We start from the raw sequence: 21072 nt of genomic DNA on the forward strand, positions 1-21072 counted from the left end.
GAGGGGGGCTGATGCCTTAGTGCGAACCCGCAGGGTCACCCCCCCCGTCCGCCCTTCCCTCCCCTAGCCGGGGAGCAGGTGTCTCCCCGGAGCGGGTGGCGCTGTCGGCGGGGGAGGCGCGGCGGGGGCCGCAGGTGAGCAGCGGGGCCGGGCTCAGCCCGGCGGGCAGCGCTCCCGGTGGCGGTGGGAGCCCCGCGGCGAGCGAGCGGGAGCGCCCCCCGGGAGGGCCGGCTCCGGTCCCCGCCGGGGTGCTGAGCCTGATGCCGTAGCGCTTGAAGAGGGGGCGCGGGGCTCCCCGCGCTGTCGCACCGATCCGTACGCGGCCGCAATGGCGCACGCAGCAGCGGGTTTCACAAGTTTGTAAGTACAGCAGTATACTTCAGTAGTATCGTTGCTGCACTTGTCTTAAAATGCAGGATCATTGGATGCATTTCGTGGCAGAGGATTAATTAATTAACCTTTATTTTAAATTATTAGCAGCCTGGCAGAGATGGCAAAACTCTTAAGTGAAATCAAATATCTAGAGCTTTTAATGCATTCATGGGGTCCCTTGGGAAGGTTTAGCTTTCAGCAGTAAAAGATATGGGAATGGACTTTTCCATATGGCCACATAGACCGTTTCTGTGTTCCTCAAAGTCAGCAGGACTAAACTGTAATCCGCTAGCTTTGTTTTTGTAATGGATGCCCTAGTTGGAGATCTATTATAAGCTTCTCAGGTACTGCGACACAGACCGCATTGCATTAGTATACCACTGAGGCAATCCAAACAACTATAAAGGAACAATACCGCGAAATATAGAACCGCTATGCTTGTGTGTCTTCATAAAAACCGGTGACATCTCCTGAGTGTCTTGGACGTCAAGGTTTGGTAGGAAGCTGGGGGCTCCTCCAGGGGACAGGGGAATCCCAAACAATGTCCAAAGCTCCTTGAGAAAGGAAATGCTCACGACCTTTTTTCCCTCCTCCATCTGCCATTTATAGGGTACCCCAACAGCTGGGTTCTTCTGCCCATGGGGAAGCTCGGCTTTTCAACCTCACATGTAATTGTCACTCAGCACGCATTTTTTAAGGAAGCCACCAGTACTCATTTTCTTGAGAAGGCTCTCGGGGCAGTGAGCCAGGCAGCATAGCTCACTCACCCAGACTAGAGGAATCTACTTGCGCCCTATTAGTATCTTATGGGACCATCAGGACAAAACATTGTTTTTCCTCAGTCTTTTGGAGCTGGGACTATAAAATACTGAAGAAAGCATTCCCTTCCTTCCCAGAAATCTTTGCTGGCACTCAACTGTGTGCTTGTGGTAGATAACTTGAGTGTGCAGTGAATCAAAAGTACAAGATGCTTTGAAACATGTCATGATTGGAGGTGTTCTATAAAATGTGCAATGCACACAGGGAAGTTTAATATATCTGTATTATTGTTTAACTGTTAATTGTGTATTAGATGATGTCTGCAGATGGAAATGAAAGCCAGGACTGTTAACAGTGCCAGTAATTATTTTAAAATGCAGGCTGACTTGAATGTAGGAGGTTTGGGGGTTTTGGGTTGTTTTTTGGGATTGTTGGTTGGGTTCTTTTTTATTTGCTAAGCTCATACAGAGGTTTAGGTCTTAGCACTCCACTCCCTCAAGGAACATTACTGTCCTGCTGTTATACTAAGTCCATGTATGGCCAGACGCATAATTTCTTGTCATTACTTGCATGGCCAAGTGAGGATTGCATGCAAAGGCTGAGGTGGATAAACACCCAGACAGAAATCTCATTTACAAGGGGAACAGTCCTTCCAGGAGAAGGCAGAATATGCAAGGGAATGTTGGGATGGTTACACCCAGCAAAGAAAGCCAGCAGCTCCTGCTCATCACTACTCAACTGCTCTAACAAATTATGAACTCTGAATAAATCCTTTGCACACAAGGGGGAAGACAGTGCTTCCATCGGTGTGGCCTACTGGCTGTTGGGGCTGCGTGAGGCTCTGCCACACTGAGGTCCAGCAGATTCAGGCCACCCCAGTACATCAGGCACAATATAAGCACTACAGACACTCCCTTAAGAGATGGGAGCTGTGGCTTTGACCCCACCTGGACCAGGAGGCTGTGGATACCAGGTCATCTGCTTTCAGGCTGAACAGCAAGCTCGCTCTGTGACGCAGTTACACACAATGGCACTATTTCGTGGTGTGCCCAGGTTTTAAAAGATGGCGGCTGCCACCACATTGTGTAGGAAGAGTCAAATCCTGTCGGCGTGTTAGGTATCCTCAGCAAATACTTCCAGGCCAGATGAACGCCTTGTTTCTGAATGCCAGCCCGGGTCTGGCAGGGGTGGGTGTCAGGCCACTTGCAGCAGGGCAGTTCTAGGCCCTTCCCAGTGTGGCAGCCAGACACCTCCTGATTTTTAAATGCCTTCAGGATGAAATAGTTAAGCAGCAGGGCTTGGGGGGGGGGGGGGGCAGTCTGGCTGCAGTTTGAAATACTGATGTTTCTACTCTGCTCAGTTTCTTTCCCTGTCAAAATGAAACAGACCTCGTAAGTGGCAGGCTGGGTAAGCACAGCTTTCCAGCACCCAGGGAGAAATGTGGGTGATAAACTTTTGTGAAGTGACGGATTTTCACAGCAGGACAAGGAAAGCTTAAATCCTCCTTGGAAAGGTCTTCACACACAGAACCTCTGAAGACAGTGGCCGGACAGGCTCCAGCTTGACTACCCTCATTGCTTCTGTATTTTTAATCCTAGTGACCCTTCCACAGCCAATTTTCGTCCTGTGAAGGTGTGTGGTTTGGTCTGGAACTGTCCTGCGCCGCAATCTGGGTGCCAGGGCATGGAAGTCCCTCTCCACCTGCTGGGATCCGTACCTGGGGGGTTAGTGTATGTGTGAGGTGGGCCCTCGCTTCCTGAGACTATATGAGGAAAAATGGGGGGGGGGGGGGAGAGGGAAGGAAGAGCGGCAGGGCCTCGCCTAGGTGGCCGCCCCCGCGACTCACGCCGCAGCCCCGTGCCCGCCGCCTGCCCGCTCTCCGCGGAGGCGAGGCGCGGGGCGGGCTCCGAGCGGGCGGCCCGGCCTGCCCCCGCCACAGCCGCGCTGCCCGGCGCCGCAGAGGGCCGGGAGGGGCAGGTTCGCCGGTGCCGTTCCCGGCCCGCAGCCCCGCGACAGAAGAACATGATGCCGGTCGCATCCCTTCCCGCTGTCCCCCGCCCCTCTATAAATAACTCTTGCGGGGCTGACCCGTCAGATTCCCTCGGCAGCGCGGATCCCCTGACCCGGGCCGCCTGCCGTGGAAAGTCTGAATGCAGAAAATACCGCAGTAAAAATAGCGCGGCCGGGTAGCCCCGCCGGCCGGTCCTAGCGCCGGGGCCCGGCGGCTCTGGGCACTCCACCGGCCCCGGAGTTGCCCCCTGCCCGCGGCCCTGGCGCCGGCTGGCGGCGCCTCACGCCCCGGCCCAGGCGCAGGCGGAGCCGGGCTGCGCCCCTCGGCGGTGCGCGGACGAGGCCCTCCCGCCCCCCCCCCCCCCTGCGCCCCCCCTGCGCCCCCCCTGCGCCCCCCCTGCGGCCCGGTGCCGGCGCGCCCCCGCCGCCCAGCCGTGCGTTCCGCTCTCCTGTTTTAACCATCAGGTGGAAGCACAGTTCGTTTCTGCTGCTCAGCTGCGGAACAGGTAGCTCCCTTCCAAGCGGCGTTTTTCATTTCGGCTTGTCTTTTAAATCAGCGAACATGAAAGAAATGGGGATAATGGTTTAGTATCCTAAATATAAAAATAATAACGAGACAACAAGTGAGCAAGAGCTTGCCCTTTCAAGCAAGAGATGGGAATCTTGCTACCTCTGAAGTCCGAATTAGATGTCATTCCATGCCTACCTTGGGCAGAAGACTGCTCCCCTGAAGGGATAGTTTCTCCTCACCTGTGCTTGCAAGCCGCTGTAATTTGAAGCAGTGCTTGTAATCATCTGTGTGTGCATATGCTGCTATTTCAGGTTGTTTCACCTGCAAAATCTGAATATCTGGAGGTCAAAGCCAGCGGCAGATACCAGACAGCGTTGTCTGGTGGCTGCTGTGACTCCCGGTGCATCCATGTTGCAGTTCCTGGCTCCCAGTGCCGCTGGAGCATGGCCCGCACTGGGGGCTGGGGTGGTGGGGTGGCCTGGGCTGGTAGCCAGGCCCCTGCATGGCTGCCTGCTCACCCCTTCCATCCTGTGGCACCGGGGCAAAATGGGAAGAATAAGACTGGGAAAGCTTGTGGGTTGAGGTAAAGGCGGGGAGATCACTCACTGATCACTGTTGTGGGCAAACCAGACTCGACTGGAGGAAACGCTTTATTATTGATTAATCTATATATTTATTTACTGATTCAGGTATCATGAAACAAAAGCAAAAAAAAAGAAGCAAGCATTAAAACACTTGGGGAAAACACCTCTCCTCGCCCATTCCCAGGCTCAGCCTCACTCCAGACTCCTCTGCCCTTGTTATCCCCACATGTGGCACTCCATCCCTTCAGCGAGGCAACCAGCAGCAGAGAAGGGCATCTCTGCTGCTCCTTCCTTCTCACTCCTCCTCTGCTCTGCCGTGGATCCTGCATGGGCTGCAGTCCTTTGGGGAGTATCTGCTCTGCCACAGAGCACCTGCTTCTCCTCCTTGGTATTTGTGCTGCCGTTTCTCACTCTTTTCCCATGGGTAGAGACCCATGTGGTTTTTACCCTTTCTTAAATATGTTTTCACAGAGGTACCACCAACTCGGCTGATGGGCTCAGCAGTGTCCTTTGGTGTGGAGCCAGCTGGAACTGGCCACATCCAGCATGGGACAGCCCCTGATCTCTTCTCATGGAGGCCACCCCTGCAGTGCCCCCACTGCCAGCAAGCTTGCCACCAACACCCAGTACAGATGCCCGTGTAACCAGGGGCAGAATTATTTAGAAGCCACCTCATTACAGCCTCAGCTTGGGAAAGCATGTTTGCTCACAACTGACCGAAGTGGCAGTGTTACCTCTGTGGTTGTCTGCTTCCCTGTCCCTCTTCCCTGATCCCCAAATCAGGAAGGGATGAAATGAATCCAGTCATCCTTCAGTTCCTTTTCACCGCCTTCGTCATTAGAGTGGAACCTCTGCAGCGTCTGCTTCTTTGGGTGCCACACAGTTTATAATTCTCTATTTTTGTCAGTAGTATTGCCAGCAACAGTTAGTTTTTAGTGTGTAGCCCTGAGAAAGTGAAAAGAGGCTGAAAATCAGATACCATCAGAGCTGCTTTGGAATGGTGAAGTTTATGCTTTGATGATTCAAACCCTGCCCTCGTTTCAAAGCATGTTTCCCATAACAGTATGCTTCTGTGGGACCCCAGCCTTTGCATGCGTGTTACATTAATACATACTGCTTTTTTTTTTTTTTTTTTTTTTTTCCAGAGACTACACAGAAATTAAGACAGTTTAAAAAACTTTTACTGATAGAATCATCCGTGGGGGACAAATCCTGTAAACCTGTGGGAAAAAAGACTGTCAGGTTGCATCCTTGCAGGTGCTTTTCCTGGATCCTGAGGCTCACTTTTTCTTGAAAAAGCAGCATTTTCTATATTGAACATTTAAGTCATCTTCACCCAGACCTTAAGGGAAAGGAATTGAAGGTAGACATGAGTTTCCTTCTTTGGGACAGCATCAGACTACAACTATTACAACTCACGTGTTGTAGTTCAGAGAGAGTTCAAGGTCAGTGCTGAGTGGATGGTGCTCATGCTTTGGGACTGGCTGGTCAGTGATTGTCAAATCTTCTCCAGACCTGTGATACTCAGTTCTGCCATACACGGTACCTAGTCTTTTAAAAAGTAATGTGTTAGAATCTTCCACGTCTGATCTGTTTGATACCAGAGAGATTTAACATCACAGTGATTTAACAGTAATAGTAATTGCCCAGAGCAATTGCCATTGCTCGTCACCTCAGAGAGCTTCTAGTTTCAAAATAGCCTGAACTGTCACTTGCGCGTTCCTGAAAGTTACTTGAGAGCATCTCAGACTCAGGAAGCATTTCCTAGGAAAAGAGGCTCTCTTTTTTCCCCCTTACTGCCTCTGAACGAAGCAGTAAGAAATCACGTGCTCTTTGCGTTGTTCATCTCATTAGATTTCAGAAAGCAGTTAAGGGCATTCTCTTGGAAATAAAACCACTGGTAGCACAGAGGAGATTTCCATCCCAGGTCTCTTAGACCTGAAGCTCTGCATTCATGTAATAATACAGCGTATGTCTCTATTATAGTTATGTCTGCTCTGGTCTTCCATTGTGACACAGAGATTTCTTCCATTGCTCCTGCCTTCAGTGTCAAATCTTTTTCTAGGCAGATTATTTTCTCTATGTTAAAATTATTCCAGAACCAGTGGAACCTGGAGATTATAGAAGCAGAACATACTGCAGTTGTTAGGCTGTCCCCAACTTCCTGCATTTTCTCATCTTCAGAAATAAAAGGAGATGGCTGAACCCACCTTGCTTTAACAGCCTGTGCATTTTTGCCATCACACAGCGTTGAGGGACAGATGTTGCTGAGAGAGAGCTTGTTGTTTGAAAGATGCTAGTTCTGCACACATACAAATATTGTCTGAGTGAATAATATATCTGAAAGAGTATCAGGAACTGTAGCGTAAGCAGCTATCTTTCCCCCCCCTTTGTTAATTTTTTTTTCTCCTTGGTATTTGATTTGTAGCAACCATGTAACAAAAGAATTAAGTAGCAAATGTCTTTTTTAAGCTTGGGTTTGTCCCTGCTCAGCCATTTCAAAGGTGTAAGTTTAAATAATTTGTAGTGCATGTAGACAAGGTTGGAAAGGAATCTGAAATGATGATTGAATATAAGTTACTAACAATTCTCTTTCTCCCTATAACGTTGGAGTATGTGGAATAGTGTTGATAGTGGTCTGGAAGGCCTAAGAACCCAGATGGTTTCCGTTTACTTTTTCCTCATCACAGATAGGATTATTGTGTGACTCCTGGAGATTTCCAAAGAAAATGTGAATGGGAGGAAAGCTGACATCTGTTCTAGGGATGACAATTAAATTAAATAGTCGTAGCTATAAATACAGTGGATTTTTTCCTTCTTTTACAGAATATTTCACCAGATTGCTATTGTTTCAGTGACTTAGATGGAAGTTTTTATCCCACAAATCCTTCTGTGATCAATAAAGCTTTGATCCTATATCAGAGTCATAGTCAAATGCATACACCAATGTAAGTGCCTTGTTAACCCTCTTAATCTTGAGTTTTCTGTATCAGTTTATTGCTTCATAACTTCAACAATAATGAATGGGTTTAATCTCTAGTCAACTCTTCAGTTATTTCTGTCAAGATGTCCTGGTAGTTTCAAAAAATATCCTTCTCCTTCTCTGTTTTCTGCTACTGAAACAAAATGGTCAAAGATGGCACATTTCTGAACAATGTGGTATCCTGCTGAAACATGAATAAGTGACCTCTAAATTTTATAGGTAGTAGGTTATTGACCTGTGTAAGTCTATTTTCATCTTTGGGAAGAGGACAAATAAATATCCAGCTATGCTGAACAGATGAAGCTTTGCTTTGACTCTAAACCACGACCTTTCCTTTGATTAACATTGCTGCTGCTCTTATCCTTGGTCCAAGGGTTAGTATCTTTTTATTCACAAATCAGAAAAAAGTCAGTAGTGTAAAGCTAACATTACACATTCAAATCCAAAATTTTAATGTCTTCTAGGCAGACATTTGTACTGTAAGAGTAATCTATACATTTTGGAGAAAAATGAATAAGAAATACAGGAGACACAAGGAGACAAATGCTTCTAAGAAGATTACTGCCATTTATTTCGCTTACATTTCAGTTTAGCATCCAATTCATGTCATTGAAAGCTTCTGATTTTAGATAGGTTAATTGTATAATCAGTATTGTGCATGGCACATTTATGATGCACTGGTCACCTTCAAGTTCAGAAGGCTAAGCCTACTGATCAGGCATTAATAGGAAAAAAAAAAAAAGGTATGTCCAGTTATGAGGTGTAGTTGCCTTGTGTGGAATGGGGCTTCTGGTGGGATTTCTGCACAGGTGGTGATTGATACACTGAACAGGAACCACAAAGCAGGCAGGATATCTTTTTGTCCCTTCTATTTTTCCAGGTTGGAAAACTGATCTTAGGAGAAGGTTTTCCTCCACCCCCTCAAAATGTTTTTTCAGAATCTGTTTATTTTCACAAATTAGTCCACTAAGACTTTTTTTTTATGGTTTCCAATTTTGCTTTCTGGTGCTAATGGCTCTTTTGCAGGCATCCACTTGTTGAATTCCCAGCAAAGCAGGAGCCTGAAGGTAGTGCTGTGTTACTCCCCTGCCTGCTGAGTTGTGATTCACAGCAATGTATAGCCAGAGACTTGCCATTGCTGCTTTACTTGCTTAGCAAACTTCAATGCAGCAAACATCTGGCTAGCCAGAAAGGCATTAGAGTGGTCTCTGGGTGTGTTCGGAAAAACAGCATGGCACTATTGAATCTTCCATGAGTAATTTTTGCAAGCCCTAGAAAATTACAGAAAACTAGTAACCCCCCAGAGCATAAATTCTGCATTAATTAAAGATTAATTTCCCCCAAACACTTTTCCGGTTCCTGCTGAAGTATGCTGAATGGATGTTCATGTTCTGGTATTGAGAAATATCAGATAATGCTAACGATAGTCTAGTTCTTGAAATCAATGTCTTCCACAGATGCTCTGGTTTTTGAAAAATCTTTTCTGTCTTCCATATGTTTACTTAATCTTGCTCAGCTTATGAGACACGGCAATATCACACACCTTTGCCACCAGCTGTTAGTAATAAAGAAGAGAGAGTTTAAAGAAGTAGTAAGTTTGCCATCAGCTGAACCATTTCTTAATCTGTAAGTTCTTGAAAATTCAACAAAGTTCCATTGCAAATATGGAAAGCATCCATTGTAGTTGCAAGTTTACATCAGTGAAATTATAAGTAATTGTAAATATGTACAATATATAAGTATGTAAACAATTAACATTTATGTTAAAGTGGAATCATTATTCAGCAGCACTTCCTTTGGAAAAGGAGGAGATTCAAACATAATGTTATTGAAAGGGTGACACTACTGTTCTCTAGTAGTGATCAATATCTTCCCCCCCCCCCCCTTTTAATTCAAATTTTGAAGAGTGATCAGTACTGACCCTATATGATGGCTAAATGTTTTGTCTAGTTCTCATTTTAAATGGTGTGGAGAGCAATTATTGGTATGGCACCAGGTACGTGGAATCAATGAAAATCCTTTTTTTTTCTGCTTCCACACCTTTTGATGAGATGTTAAGCATAGATACCTGTAACAGAGAACCAAGATCAATAGTTTGCTCCTCAGAGCTCCAAATCTCCCAGCCATAGTGCGTATGTCTGAGTGACCAGCTTATTTCCACCTCCCTCAAAGCCTTCTGCAAGGGAAGAATGAACTAAGAAAGGGACGGTGCACCAAGCTAGCTCTCTTAACTAAGCATACGCTGTAAGGTAGCGACTTGTTGGACACTGGTAACACCACTGGCAGCACAGCATTATCTGTCATCCCAGATAAAAACAGATCTGGAACTTGGTGTGTTGGTGGCTCTGATAGCTGGTTTTACCTCAGCTAGAAAGTTCAAAGTGGGGGTGGGTTGTGTCTGAGGGGTCTGCAGTCATGCTGTTTGGACAGCACTGTAGGCACACTCCAAAGGAGATCTCACTTGGCAGGCAGCGGTGCAGGCTCTCCAGCACAAAGATAACTGGAACACCGTAGCTGTGTTCGGGTTTTGTCCCAGCAAACTTACCGCTGGCTCTGCCCTAAACTGAGGCTGGGTCAGCATCACAACTGCATTGTCACAGAACTGGGTGAGACGTATCTGAATGTCACCTTGTCTCTTCTGAGCTTCTCCTGTGTATCTCCACAGTTTCTCGGTTCTAAAGTTGTCTCAGTGGCTCAAAAAATGGCTGAAATTATTTTTCAGGAGTGAAGAACTCCAAATTTGTGAGATGGAAATGAAAGGAAGAGTATCACATCGACATTCATGAGTCTGAGTTGGTGACTTCTGGTGATGCCTGGTTTGGATTTTTACTACACTGTGTCTCATGCTGGATTAATAACAGCTTGAAAGGTCACTTCAACAGAAGAAGTGGCTGATGGGTCTCTAGGGTAGTCTGAAAGGCAAAAAATCATCTTACTTTATACACTGTGTCTTCTGCACACAGAAGAAACATCACTGACACAGTTATACTCTACTTACTTTAATTGGAAATGTAAGTCAGGAAAGTTAAATGTTTCAGGTTTCTGTTTCAGCCAAAAGAATCTTGTGGGACATGGCATCTAGCACCAACCAAATATTTCTTTTGGGAAGATGTGCCCAGCTTTATATGACGTTTCCCTTACTGGGCTACTGTGTGTTTCGGATTGGTATGGTGACTCAGTATGTTTATATTTCAGTGCTTAAAACAGGGGTAAATCAGAGTATTTTATTTCATAGATGGGAAAGGAGGTCATCAAAATAAACTTTGAATGAATTATGTCAGCAATTTGTAATTTGGTTCTGAGGATATGGAATTTCCAGGGAGAAGTTACAGGATTACAGTGAACTTGAACTATCAGGAGAACTAGTGTATTTCATTGTGAAAATCACAATTCACGTGATAATAACATGCTTCTTATGTTGGCTGCCTTGCTGTATGAAAAGTGGGGGTTTTTTTGCTCCCCTAAATTGCACTATTTCCTTTCAGAATAATTATGGCACTTTTGTTCTTAAATTCATGTACTCTGGAATTTGAGTATTGTATTTGCAGACAAAAGCTGCTTTCGTATCAGTTTCTTATGCTGCCTTGACATTCATTCTTCAGTTGGTCCATTTCAGCTTGGCTTTCTGACTCCTGTAACACTGAAAAGGAAAGATTATGCAAAAGCTTGTTTCCAGTTACTTTTTGCCAGTTCCTGTTTTTAGCATGTGATTTTGCCTGTACATTTGGCGGATTTATCTTGCACTTTCTACTCGTTACAGTGGCTATTAAAGCATGGTGTTACCTTCTTTGGATGATACAGTAGTCAAATAGAAGCGCACTGCTGACTCCCAAATTTTCACGTGAACAGGACAGAACTGATAAAAAATGAAGAACATTTGCAGCTCCTGTTACTGACTCCCAGGTCTTTGAATATTATGAGTCTGTCAAAAGAGGCTGTAAGAATGACTGTGTTTAAAGTTATACACACATATATATATACACGCACATATATGCTGTGGTGTGTTCAAACATTGACACTCCACATGTTCAGTTTTTGCTCTGAACCATGCAAACTGGGAACCATCTTCCCTTACAGGGAAAGGAAAGCTGGAATGGCCGGTGTGACTCCCTTAGTCTAGAGCTTTAAGACCCACATCATGAGAGCTGGTAAAACCACAGGAGCACTGATTCAACATTCGAAGAGGAACAATGTCAAGGATACGGAAAGAACTGCAGATAGTTTTCATAATCGAACGTATTTTCCATACATGAACTATTGCTTGGCTGGGTAGCGGATTCCTCCATGGCAGCATGAGGACTTCTACAAGGCTACGTCTTTACTGCCCTCTAATGACATCCTCCCTGCATGTCATGGCATTGTCTTTCCACTTCTTTCCAGCATAAACACGACATACTACTTTGGTGTAGGGTTTGTTCCAAGATATTTTGATGCTTCTGATCCAGCAGTTGTCTTCTGCATTTCTTTATAGAGACTCATCATGCACAGAAGATACTGAGAGTAGGCTGTTAGCCTTAATGATATTTCTTTATTGGGAGAACATCTGTTAGGTTTGTGGTGACAACAGCAGGAGATATTTTTGTAAAGTGCTTATACCATGATTCAGGCTGCTTTATAGACCAGTAACTTATAATTTTTGTGTCTAAAAAGAAAATTGAATGCTACCATAGGCTTTTCACATATAAATCTTAACATAATCTGTCATTTATGTGCTTTAATATGACAGGCATGTTATGGAAATGACACCCATGAGATCAAATTTTCCCCACATCTTGCAGAAGATAAGCTGTGAATTTTGGTCCAATGAATTTTTAGTCTTTCAGTAGTAAGATGAAACTTTTTTTTTTCTATCTTACTTTTTTCTGCCTCTGTGGTTTCAGAAAATCAGCTGTGAGCAGTCTGATCCAGCAGTCCTAGATAAGCCTAGGATTTTTTAAAAATCTGCACTGAAACTAGCTCAGAGTTACTGCATTCTGTCTTTCCTTTATTGCAGTCATTACTGAGAGAATGGCACCCAGGTAAGCACTGGTTAATGGAATTTCATTAGGGGCAGCATTTTGTAGCTGTCAGAATAATTTATCTGATGTATCCTCACTATATTCTTGTTTAATACAAAATCTGATTGTATTGAAAGCAAGTAACTTGTGGCCTTAAAAACCAAACGCTGACATTTCCTAACTACGGTGCGCATGGTATTTAATTCCTAACAGTCTTGATTCAAGTTTTCTAACAACAGTGGTAGGAAGGGAACTTGCACCAGTAATCTTCAAGTACTGAGAATATGTTTTGGTCCAGTGCTGTGCTAAATCTATTTTATGCCAAAATCTCCAGCATTTAGGATCGATTTCTTTCAGTCTGCTCTCAAGGATTCTGCATCTAAGTCTTGCCCTTTCCTTGGAGAGGGAGATAAATGTGTGTCTGTGAGGTACCTTAGTCTTACAGACTCAGAGAATGATTCAGAGTAACTATCGACTACAGAGAGAATTGAGGGAGATGGGTTTGTTGTCTTGGCCACTAACCTGGAAACTTGAGGTGAGACAAATGAATAAGCATGTAGCACCCGTGTTTCCTTCTACAGACCCATTCTTCTGTGAACATTCCATTATTTGTGCATTTAGTCTATTATTTATGCCTGTATTTCATTTTTTATCAGAGTTGTGAGGACAGAGTATGTATGAAGTTTATACAGATACCATTGGCATACTAGAGCATTTAAAACTGGTGCAAATATTCTTTGTGTATTGCAATATTTGGTGGCAAGAGGAAAATAAATAGTATGAGGGAATATTTAAAAAGTAGCTATAATGTACATATGTTTACCTATAGGACACTATTAAATTCTCATTGATGATATAAGAACAATTAGCACTATCTTTAGTTTTATTTCATATTCACAGAAATTGAAGGAAGAAGCTCACGTAGATGTTCAAGTGATGGAAAACTGGCAAAATTAAGTTTGCTGCATCACTGATGATCATTTTAAATAGGTTTAGTGTTTTTCATGAGGTCTTTTCCTGTAGAAGAAAAAAATAACAACATGCTGTTTAGTTGCCTATAAATATTTACTTTGCTATTACACAAAACTAGCAATTCATGGTGTTTAGAGAAGCATGTCTTTCACAATCTGACATTCTTTTCTTGAGCAGTCACTGAAAGCAAATTTGGATACAACAGTCCCTTTTAAAATCCGTGGTAGTAAGTTGTCAGTGCGAAGATTGAGGTTTATTGTTGCTTTCAGGAGTTGAAAAGAAAGAAAATGTTACGAGGCTGTCCTTTAGTATGAACGTTTGCCTAAAGTTCCTAGCGTCCACAGTGTCAACAGACTTTACAAAAAATTTCTCACAGAAACGAAGGAACATAAGAAGTTCACGGTTTTCGTTGGCACGCATTAAACGTTTCTCCTAGGTTAGCTCTGAGGCATCTGTGCAACAGTTGTGGTAACTCTGCTCTCAGTTATACATTTGCTCTTGGAGTGATTAAAACCTCATGTATCTCCAAAATACTCAATATCACCTCCTCCTCCTCACAAGAAGAGTCATAAAAATTGATGATGAATACAGCTTCTGTGTAGTTTCTCAATTCTTTGGGAATATAATTTTGTTGTTTATTGATAACATACATTTTTTATTCCTAAGACAAACTGTTTGTGGAGTCAGGGGTCAATATTTACCTTGTATTACACTGCGTAGAGTTGGGCACTTTTGCCTGGGGTTTGCAAAAAGCGTATCTTGATTGAGAGTCATTCCTTCAGGAAAACGAGATGGGTTTTACATTTGTTTGCCTTGAAGAAACTACGAGTCAGCTCCCCAGTGCCTTAATCACTGGGCTGTGGAGTGATGGTCCTGCTTTCTGTTATGTGGCCCAGCAGAACCATGTTCCTTTTTACAGAATACTGATACTTCAAGAGATGGTGTGCTCTGATTCAGGAGGAGTCTGTGTTAGGTGATTGTGATGCTCTGCTGAGTTGCAGATCTAACTTTTAACTGCTTTAAGCTGAAGAGGGAATTGAACTCAACAGCACCATTTCCTGCAAGAACACTGTAACCACTGCACTGTTGGAAAGGGCAATTTTATGCCATTTATATATATGTATATATTTTCTTTTGGCTGTGCTTTCAAAAGTAGTTATGGCAGCTGTGTTTTGGGAGATCTGTATTCATAACAGAGCTGTGTTATTCCTTTGTTACCTGCGCTTGGACCTCCCGGGGGGCCTAATACAGGCTGCGTAAACCAAAGTTACAGAATTCAGGGAAGGCTGCCATGAGTAGCTGCTAAACTGCTATATTCCAGCAAAACCAGAAGCAAAATTTCAGGCAGACTTTGAAAATTTTAATATGGAAATGTAGGCAAGTGTGGACTGCAGAAAGTTACATAGTCAAGCAGGGATTTTATAAATGTCACTGTATCTTTATCTGTGCCTGGCTATTTGAGGTGTTACTTACAGGGAAGGCCAGTAATTTAGCTGAAATATCCCAAAATCTTGGATTGCAGCATTTGCAACTTCTGAATAAGCTGTTGATTAAGAAAAACACTTCTGATTAAAAACCAATTAACTCTCTCCAACATTCTTTATATTTCTCTTGTTGAGGGAGATGGTGATGATCAGGTTACAGACCTTTGTCAACTCACCCAACCTGTACCTTTTCAATAGACAGAGCTACCACTCTTATTATTCTCACCCTGAGCTGGCTGTTTCACATAACCCCACCATCTTTGACTAACAACTTAACTCCTGCTTGCTGGATAAGCGCAGTAGTAGGATGGTGCTGAGACTGAACCACTGGAATAGGAAGAAGTTTATCAAGTGAGATACCACTAGCACCTCACACCATACTGGTACTTACGCATTTTCAATATTACTTGGTCTTTACTTTGAACAGTGGGAAGTAGCAAAAAAAATCATATGGGACACTGCACTGGATGGGTCTGAAGGAGGTCAGATAACATGTGATGCTTAGCAGTATCAGAAAAGGTACATAAAACAGCACAAAAGCAGTTTTCTTAATTTCTGCTGTCAGTACAGTGTCTGCAGTGTCTAGTAACCAGGGGTATCAGAAATGAGTGATAATTCTAATGCTATCAGCAAGGGAAGTTTCCTTACAGATAGTCCTTGTGCCATGCTGGAACAAGAGACGTTGCAGAATGACGGAAAATTATGCTCTAAATCCCACTTCTGCCTATAGTTTTCTCAGTCAAGGCAGTAAAAGGGGCAGTGAGATTGCTGTGGTAGAAATCTAGTCTCTGTGCAGCAGTTCCTTAAGAAATAGTTCAGCTTCCATTTGTGCCAGTCAGTCTGGTAATGTGTTCCTCACCGAAGGGAATTTACAGCAGAGCGAGCCAAAGGGATAAGCTGCAAAGACTGGTGTTTATGAGACTAATAATATATATGTTGTAGACCTCAGTTTCTTGAGATTCTTTGGGGAGAGGCTGTCAGGGTAATGGATGCATTTACACGCTTGTGTCCTGTCATGACCAACTTCAATGTGATTGATCTTTCTGAGAAAAAGGATAAACTGTTAGTCATTCTTTGGGAAGAAATTGTCTGGTACTGATAATCTTACCATCCAATTTCACCTTATCGTAGGGAAAATTGTAATTATTTTATTCAATTTTGAATAAAGATGTCTTAACTTTACAATATCATTTTCAATCTTGCTATTAAATATTAATTTGGAATTTTGATTTTGTTTCTGTTTAAAAAGTATAATGTTTCTCCAATATATCAGATGGACTCTTAATGGAGTTATGTTTAAAAAAAAAAAAAGAAATACATGTTGAGGCTTTTGAAAGGTTTGAAATTTTTGTACTTTGTGCAGCTAAATTGAATTTGGAAAATTAGTTTTCTCTATTGTTCTATATTCCATTTATGAAACAGAAAACAGTTGCAAACTGTGATAAGTTATAATTTTGTTAAGTACTTAAAAAATGAGACAGCATTATTGTGCATAAGTGGAACAGTCCTTATTGCTTCTATTGTCACTTAAAACAAAGATTATAATAGTTCCATGATGCCTTAATAAAAGAAACTTAAGAACATGGAGCTCTTGAATAATTAGGAATGGATTATTTTTAATTATAATATGAGCTGATTTTAGCCTTATTGCTTAAATTTATTGTGTAGTTAAATTTTTTCAAATCAAATGCCTATCCAACTTCTAGTTCATCAGAAATGTTTAAAAATTTCAGTGAAGCTGTAACTCTGTGGGTATTGGGTGAACTGAACTAAGTTACAGATTACATCAGGCTGTCCACCAGAAAGGAAGTTTACGTACAACTTCTCATTAAGAATCTAAAAGCCATTTATAGCATATATTTAAATCATATAGCTACTCTGTGTAATGGGGATGACTGCTGTTGAAGACTAATTGACACCAGAATGATAAAACTGGGCTCCTTTGTTTTTCAGGTCTTAGGAACAGATGAGGATAATATGGGGGATGGTTGCTCCCAGAAACTGGCTTCTGCCAAGTTCCTTCGACTTTTGCTCCTAATACTGATTCCGTGCATCTGTGCCCTGATCCTTTTGTTGGTGATCCTGCTTACCTTTGTAGGTGAGTGCTAATGGAGTAAATTGACCCTTGTTTAAGTAAGAAGACTAAAACTGAGAATGCATTCTCAAGTGCTAATGTAATTGTGGACATTAAAAATATATCTTAGCCCATCTACCTAACAAACTAATCTACCTAGTGACTTAATAATGTTTGTTGCAGAGAAACAAATATGCTATTTAGATTTATATATTTAAAATGTATTTAAGGTATTGAGGAGGAAACCTTTTCTGAATTTCTCAAAGTAGATTTTTGAGGAGCATGCTACCTTGAGCATGTAGTCATTTTCAGCAGTCATTTTACAAGTACAAAAAGATATTTATGTTAGAACTTCAGATCACTGCCAGTGGAATGGAATATTTATCCCTTTATGTCACACATTGATATGCAAATCTGACTTCTATTTTTAGGTGAGAGTTAATTTATACATAGCCATAAATCTTTCTGAACAGCCTACAAAATATTACTGTTTAACTAAGGAAAAATATGTTATTTTTTTCTAAACATGAAATATGTATTAATACAGAACTCTTATGTTTTGTGGGAAATTGTTCCAGGTACATTGGATGTCAAAATGGCTCAGTCTGTTAACTAACTGTGCCTGTTGCAGATTTAAAAGGTAATATTTTATTACCAAAAATTTTTTTAAAAATCCTTCCCTTTGATATCTTTAGAGAATATCCTAATTTGCTTATATCCTAAATTGCTTCAACTACAACATGAGAAAGACAGTAATGCTAGGTTAAAGCGTTACTTTTTCAGGAAAAAAAAAAAGTAAAAAAGTTATCTGCTTTCAGTGTTGTGGGTTTCTGGCCTTTTTGCTTCTTTTTTTGCTAATGATAATATTTTCTAGTTGAGCTTCCTTATTAAGAACTTCAGAAGCACATCTGTAACAAGTGGGGTAATGTGTGAGGTATATAGATAGAAATCTGTTTTCCTATTTTAAACCCCCAACTTCTATACACATCATATAATCAAACAGCAAGCACAGGGAGAAACTAAAGATGTTTCAATAGCACCTTCAGCACTGTCAAAATCAAGACAACTTAAATCTGTTTTCTCAATTCAGTCTGTAAAGGATTTACAACAAGACATTGTAGGCCTGTTCTTTTCATTTAGCTTAAGTCAGGGAAGTAAAAAACCCTCAAAGCTAGTGAATGTTATGATTGACAAGTAAGTCTTGGGATGTATCTTTAAACTAAGAACAGTCTGAAGTGGATTAAGATCAAGTAAGTCTGGCAATTAGGAAATATGATGCCATTCAATTTACTTTCCTTATGTTTAGCATTCCATTTGTATCCTTCATATCCTGTGCCCTAGATTTTCATTCTTTGGTGAGAAAGCAGATAAAAAGCAGGTGTATTTACGTCAGCTCCACTCAATCTCCTTCTCTGAGGCATGTATCAACGTAACACTCATTAAAATTTATGAAGTCCACTGGGTAAATGGGACCTGTTCCGATCCTACTTATGTAGCAAAAATCAGGAGTATCTCCTCTTGAGTCAGTGTAATTACTGTAGGGTGAGGAATAAGGCTTGGTGTTATTACCCAAGTCAAAACTGGCAAAGCTCCCTTCAGGATTTTTTGAACTACCATGGTCATAATTTCATATTCTTTCTCAGTTAACAGCTTTCATTTTACATGCATTGATAGGCTAGAAACAAATATATCTGATCACTGGAATTAAATAAACAGATTATGTGGGCATCTTTAAAGTGTGTGTAATATAACGTAGTCTGTTGTGTTTATTGAGAATACACTATATCCAGAATAATAGTTCATTTCATAATTGAATTCTGTTACACTCTAATATTGGTATGATGACTGACAATGTAAGAAATGAGTTGATACTCCTGACTGGCTGACACAAATTATTAGATATAGAGGAAATTCTGTTATTTTTTTCATGAAATGGAGGAGTTAAATTCATGGATGTCGTTATAATATCTTTTGCTGGTGCTTAAAACATAGAGAGCTCCAGTATATTGTTTAGAACCTTATGAACATTTTTTTGATCTGACTTTGGTAACAAACTCATCAGAAAATTAGGCCTTTTATATTTTGCAAGTAAGTATTTTGTTTTGTGTGGTAAATTTGTAGGTAATTATTCTTTTCCTTTTGCAATATTTTTTTAATGAAATGAGGCATATACACATGAAAAAATTTCATGCACCTTAGAACTTTGCTATGCACTTCCCTTACATCTGTTTTGTTGACTGCACATCATTGCAAACTGTCACGCTGAACAAACTGAAAAGTTGGTATGGCTGGAACGCAACAGGTAAAGCAGTACAGTTATATTCTAGTAATAGAGAATATCCTACTTGAGATGTGTCACGGGGCCTATTTTCAGAATATGTCATTAATCAACCTTTCAAAAATTATTTATCATCAAAGTATTCAAGATGCAAAGCCCTTGAAAAAGTTAATTAGAACTGTGTACAAAGAAAGGACAAAGCAGATTATCAGTAGAGATACACATTGTTTTGACTAAAGATAGAAGAGACTTTGATTGTCCATAGAAGAGAACATCAAGCTGAGTTGTTTAGCTTTGATTTCTTTCAATCAAAGAGATTAATTTACATTCTGGCTCTGCATACTCTTCTGTCTCTCACCAGGACTATAGCGTGCTTGTCAACCTGTAGAAGAAAACTTTGTAATGAATGAATGTTGTTTCACCCTAAGCAGAGGCAGTACCAGTTGCTATGAAGGAAGTCTGACCTTTAGACCATGACTATAATAATTTGTTGATTGCCTGTGTTACATCAGAGGTCAGGAGGGCTTAGGAATGCTGCTTCTTTGGACTGTTGAAGACCTAACATGCAAGAACTTGACCATGAAGATCTAACTCAGCAATATAAATTTGAAGGGGGGAGAAAAGGCAAAATTACTGATTTCTTAAAATTTTATCTGACCCCTATAGCCTCCTAATAAGACTGGTCCATAATTTTTTCTGGGGATTATAGTTAGTATCGTATAGTAAATTTTTATCACTTTCCAGGAAAACAAACAGTACCTGAATCCATGGTTTGAATAGCTAGATCTTTCTTTAAAATGGAGGGAGGTTAGATCACCTTCAACTTATGTCAGCATCTGTAGTCTATGTCCCATTTTGCTTACACTGAAAAGAATCCTTAAGTCATGAATAGTACGCAAACATTACAAGGGTGAAAATTAGCATGTTTGTAAGAATGAAAAACCTCTGGCATTTTCATTCTTTTCCTTGCAGACAGGAAGTGTTCTAAACCACTTGAAACACTGTTTTTAAAAACAAGTCCTCCACAGCTGGTGAGCATTATACTAAATCAAAATTTTTTTTGATTGTACCATAATTGCTTACCATTACCAGTTATTTATCTGGGAAAACAAAATGTTTTATACTTACAGTTCCACAAAGGAAAATCAATAATATTTATTTTATAGTGATAAATGCATTCTGTGGTAGATGTCTCATTCCTCTCACTCCTTCACATCAGTATCCTCAACTCATACTTATGTGGTCTTCTACCAGCTCCTCTTAACAGCCATCCAGAACCAGTGCTTTGTCTATTGTTTTCTGTAAAATTCAGAACAAGCCTTGTGATACACATAAAGAACGGATTTTGGGCATATGATCACACTGCAGGACCACATCAAATAGGCCTGCCTTTCAGGCAAACAGCATACCCTCTTATCTATGCACAATGTTAGGCATTCATGCATTTTGCAAAGTGTTATTTTAAGAATCTGTTAGTCTGCCAACACCGGTGGGAATGAGGATTACAATTTAAGTCTCTAAGATGCACTGTTGACTATGGATATGTGAGTATTTGAGGTTTCGGTTCTCTTACCATCCTTGCATTATCAGCATGCAGTGTTTATATTTTGGCTCTGACATGTATTTTGAAATTAATTTTGGTTCTAAGTGTTATGTGATGTGTTGTATTTAGCATTTTCACCTTACTTGCCTTAAAAACAAAGTTCTCCCCAATAGTTGCATTTTTATTATCCTTGTATAAGTATGAACCAGCCTGGGCAGTTCTCAAATCATTCTGTCTGGAAAATCTGTAGCAAGATTCTGTCCACCTGAGAGATGCTGTCAATGTTTTTGCATATCACTGGTTGAACAATTATTATTACTATTGTATTATCTGTGAGACCTGTATTCTCCATTCCCTTCCCCTCCTGAGAACACAGGAGGAGCTGTGTCTCCTTCACAGAATAAACATCAGGAAAAGTACATCACAGTAAAATTGCTTTGTGGCTGTTGGATCTTCCGCTTTCTTAAGATGACATGCACGTGCCAACATTTCTGTATCAATTTGG

At 41.4% G+C, this 21072-nt stretch overlaps 1 protein-coding gene across 1 annotated transcript in view; it reads left to right on the forward strand.

Moving 5' to 3' along the window:
- Nucleotides 1–21072, forward strand: part of CORIN (corin, serine peptidase) — a 149301-nt gene that overhangs the window by 1070 nt on the left and 127159 nt on the right. The window contains exon 2 of the mRNA XM_056357089.1: nucleotides 16626–16770. Coding sequence (XP_056213064.1) covers nucleotides 16626–16770 — 145 coding nt within the window. The remainder of the gene's footprint in view (nucleotides 1–16625; nucleotides 16771–21072) is intronic.

Source organism: Falco biarmicus, chromosome 1 (assembly GCF_023638135.1).
Source record: "Falco biarmicus isolate bFalBia1 chromosome 1, bFalBia1.pri, whole genome shotgun sequence".
In the NCBI taxonomy this organism is placed as follows: Eukaryota; Metazoa; Chordata; class Aves; order Falconiformes; family Falconidae; genus Falco; species Falco biarmicus.